General features: G+C 58.8%; 1 protein-coding gene across 1 annotated transcript in view; it reads right to left on the reverse strand.

Annotated features, from left to right (window-relative positions):
* Positions 1–975: 975 nt before the first annotated feature.
* The window catches only part of Ceacam16 (carcinoembryonic antigen related cell adhesion molecule 16), a 7840-nt gene continuing 7069 nt past the window's right edge, over positions 976–1746 (reverse strand). Inside the window, exon 6 of the mRNA XM_023704606.1 lies at positions 976–1020. Coding sequence (XP_023560374.1) covers positions 1010–1020 — 11 coding nt within the window. The 3' untranslated portion in view covers positions 976–1009. The remainder of the gene's footprint in view (positions 1021–1746) is intronic.

Below are 1746 nucleotides of genomic sequence, written 5' to 3' on the forward strand. Positions count from 1 at the left end.
AAACCCAAGAAAAAGCCCATACTTCCCAGACCCTTCCTGAAGCTGGGGTAAGGATGTACCCCAGGCTGGCTTTGAAATCAAGATCCTCCTAACCACTGTCTGCCCCCTTGGCCTTTTCGTATTGTTATAGGGGATTGAACCTGGGGCCTCTCACTCATCTGCCTACATCCCCTAGCCTTTAAAACATATTATTATTATTATTATTATTATTATTATTATTATTATTATTATTGGAAGTGTCAGACTGAATTGAGAGGCTTCCCAGGTTGGGCTCATACTTGCAATCTTCCTGCCTCAGCCTCCAGAATGCTGGGATTACAGATGTGCCCTGCCACGCCCAGCTACACTCCAGATTTTATAAATCCATGCTGGGGGTCTTTACAGCCCAGTGACCCTGTTCCACACAGCCATCCCCAGGAGGGCATCTCCATCCCTGCCCATGGCCCCGTCTCTGCCAGCCTGGACTCTGGTCCACACTGCTTCTGACCCGAGACTCAGAGCCTCTGCCTTGGGTCAGGCGGCTGGGAGGGGCCGTACCCCACCCTCTGGAGAGCAGCAGGAGCGAAGGCACCCTGATACCCCCCCTCCCTTGGCCTTTTTTGGTGGCTTGGATTGCACAGGTGGGACAGAAGGTGTGGGCCTCTGACTGAGCACCAGCAGCTTGGCCTTAGGGCTGGGTGGCCAAGCTGCTCTGTTTGGTGAGGCTGGGAGGGGTGTCCTCCATCCCCTGGGAGCAGGACCCCCAGGTAGAACCTGGGGCGCCTTGGAGTGGCCCTCGCGGTTGCACGCATCTGGGATGGTGGGTGCCTGAGTGGAAGGAGAGGCCACACACACGTGCATTGACCAGGACGTTTATGTCGCACGATCTGTGACAGCCCTAGAAGGAGCAGGGCCCTTGGACTCTAACTCTAGGTGGGGACCGGCTGCAGGGCCTCAGCTGCATCCTTGCTGGAGGCAGGAGGCGATACAACCGCAGTTCTCTCCGGAGGTCTCAGAGGCGGCTTCACTGCTACTCCAGCGCTGTGGGGAGGACGTGCAAGGGGCGGAGGGGACAGAGGGGACCTCAGCGAGTTGTGGTCGTGGGGCCCCAGTCCCTGGCCCTCATGCTGCCCTGCCCGCTCCACAGCCCCTCCCACCCCATGCTCAGCCTGTGCCAGGTTCAAGGTCAGGAGTGTGGCGGTGGTCGTCGTGCGAGGGAGGGAGCTGGACTGTGAGAAAAGAGACAGGTGAGAAGCCGTCCAGGGTATGGTGGCACCTACTGCCAGCTTGGGCAGAGGGATGGGCGCTCTGCCCCTCAGATAGGGGTGAGGATCAGGGTGCTACTATTGAGGGGACCACAGAGAAGAGCGGGCATAGGGGCGATGTTTGGGGTCCTGATCCTGAAAAGTTCCTGCTGGAAGGTGAGAGTACCATCCCCGACTCAGGCACAGGACTCCTGAGAGTGCTCAGAGTGGTGGCCGAGGCGGGACTCCAGACCAGAAGTGACGCGTTCCTAGTGCTTGGAGCTGCCTGTCCAGGGCTCCACTCAGCAGCCTGGCTCTCAGACCTCTGAAAATGCCCAGTTTGATGGAGGGGACATGGTCCCCTGGGAGGCCCCAGTCTGATGGAGGAGACATGGTCCCTAACTCTGGGAGCCCCCAGTCTGATGGAGGAGACACATCCCTGGCCTAGGAGCCCCCAGTCTGTGGAGGAGACACTTTCCTGACTCTGGGAGCCCCCAGTCTGATGGAGGAGACACATCCCTGG

The sequence above is a fragment of the Octodon degus genome, unplaced genomic scaffold, assembly GCF_000260255.1.
Source record: "Octodon degus isolate 3935 unplaced genomic scaffold, OctDeg1.0 scaffold00197, whole genome shotgun sequence".
In the NCBI taxonomy this organism is placed as follows: Eukaryota; Metazoa; Chordata; class Mammalia; order Rodentia; family Octodontidae; genus Octodon; species Octodon degus.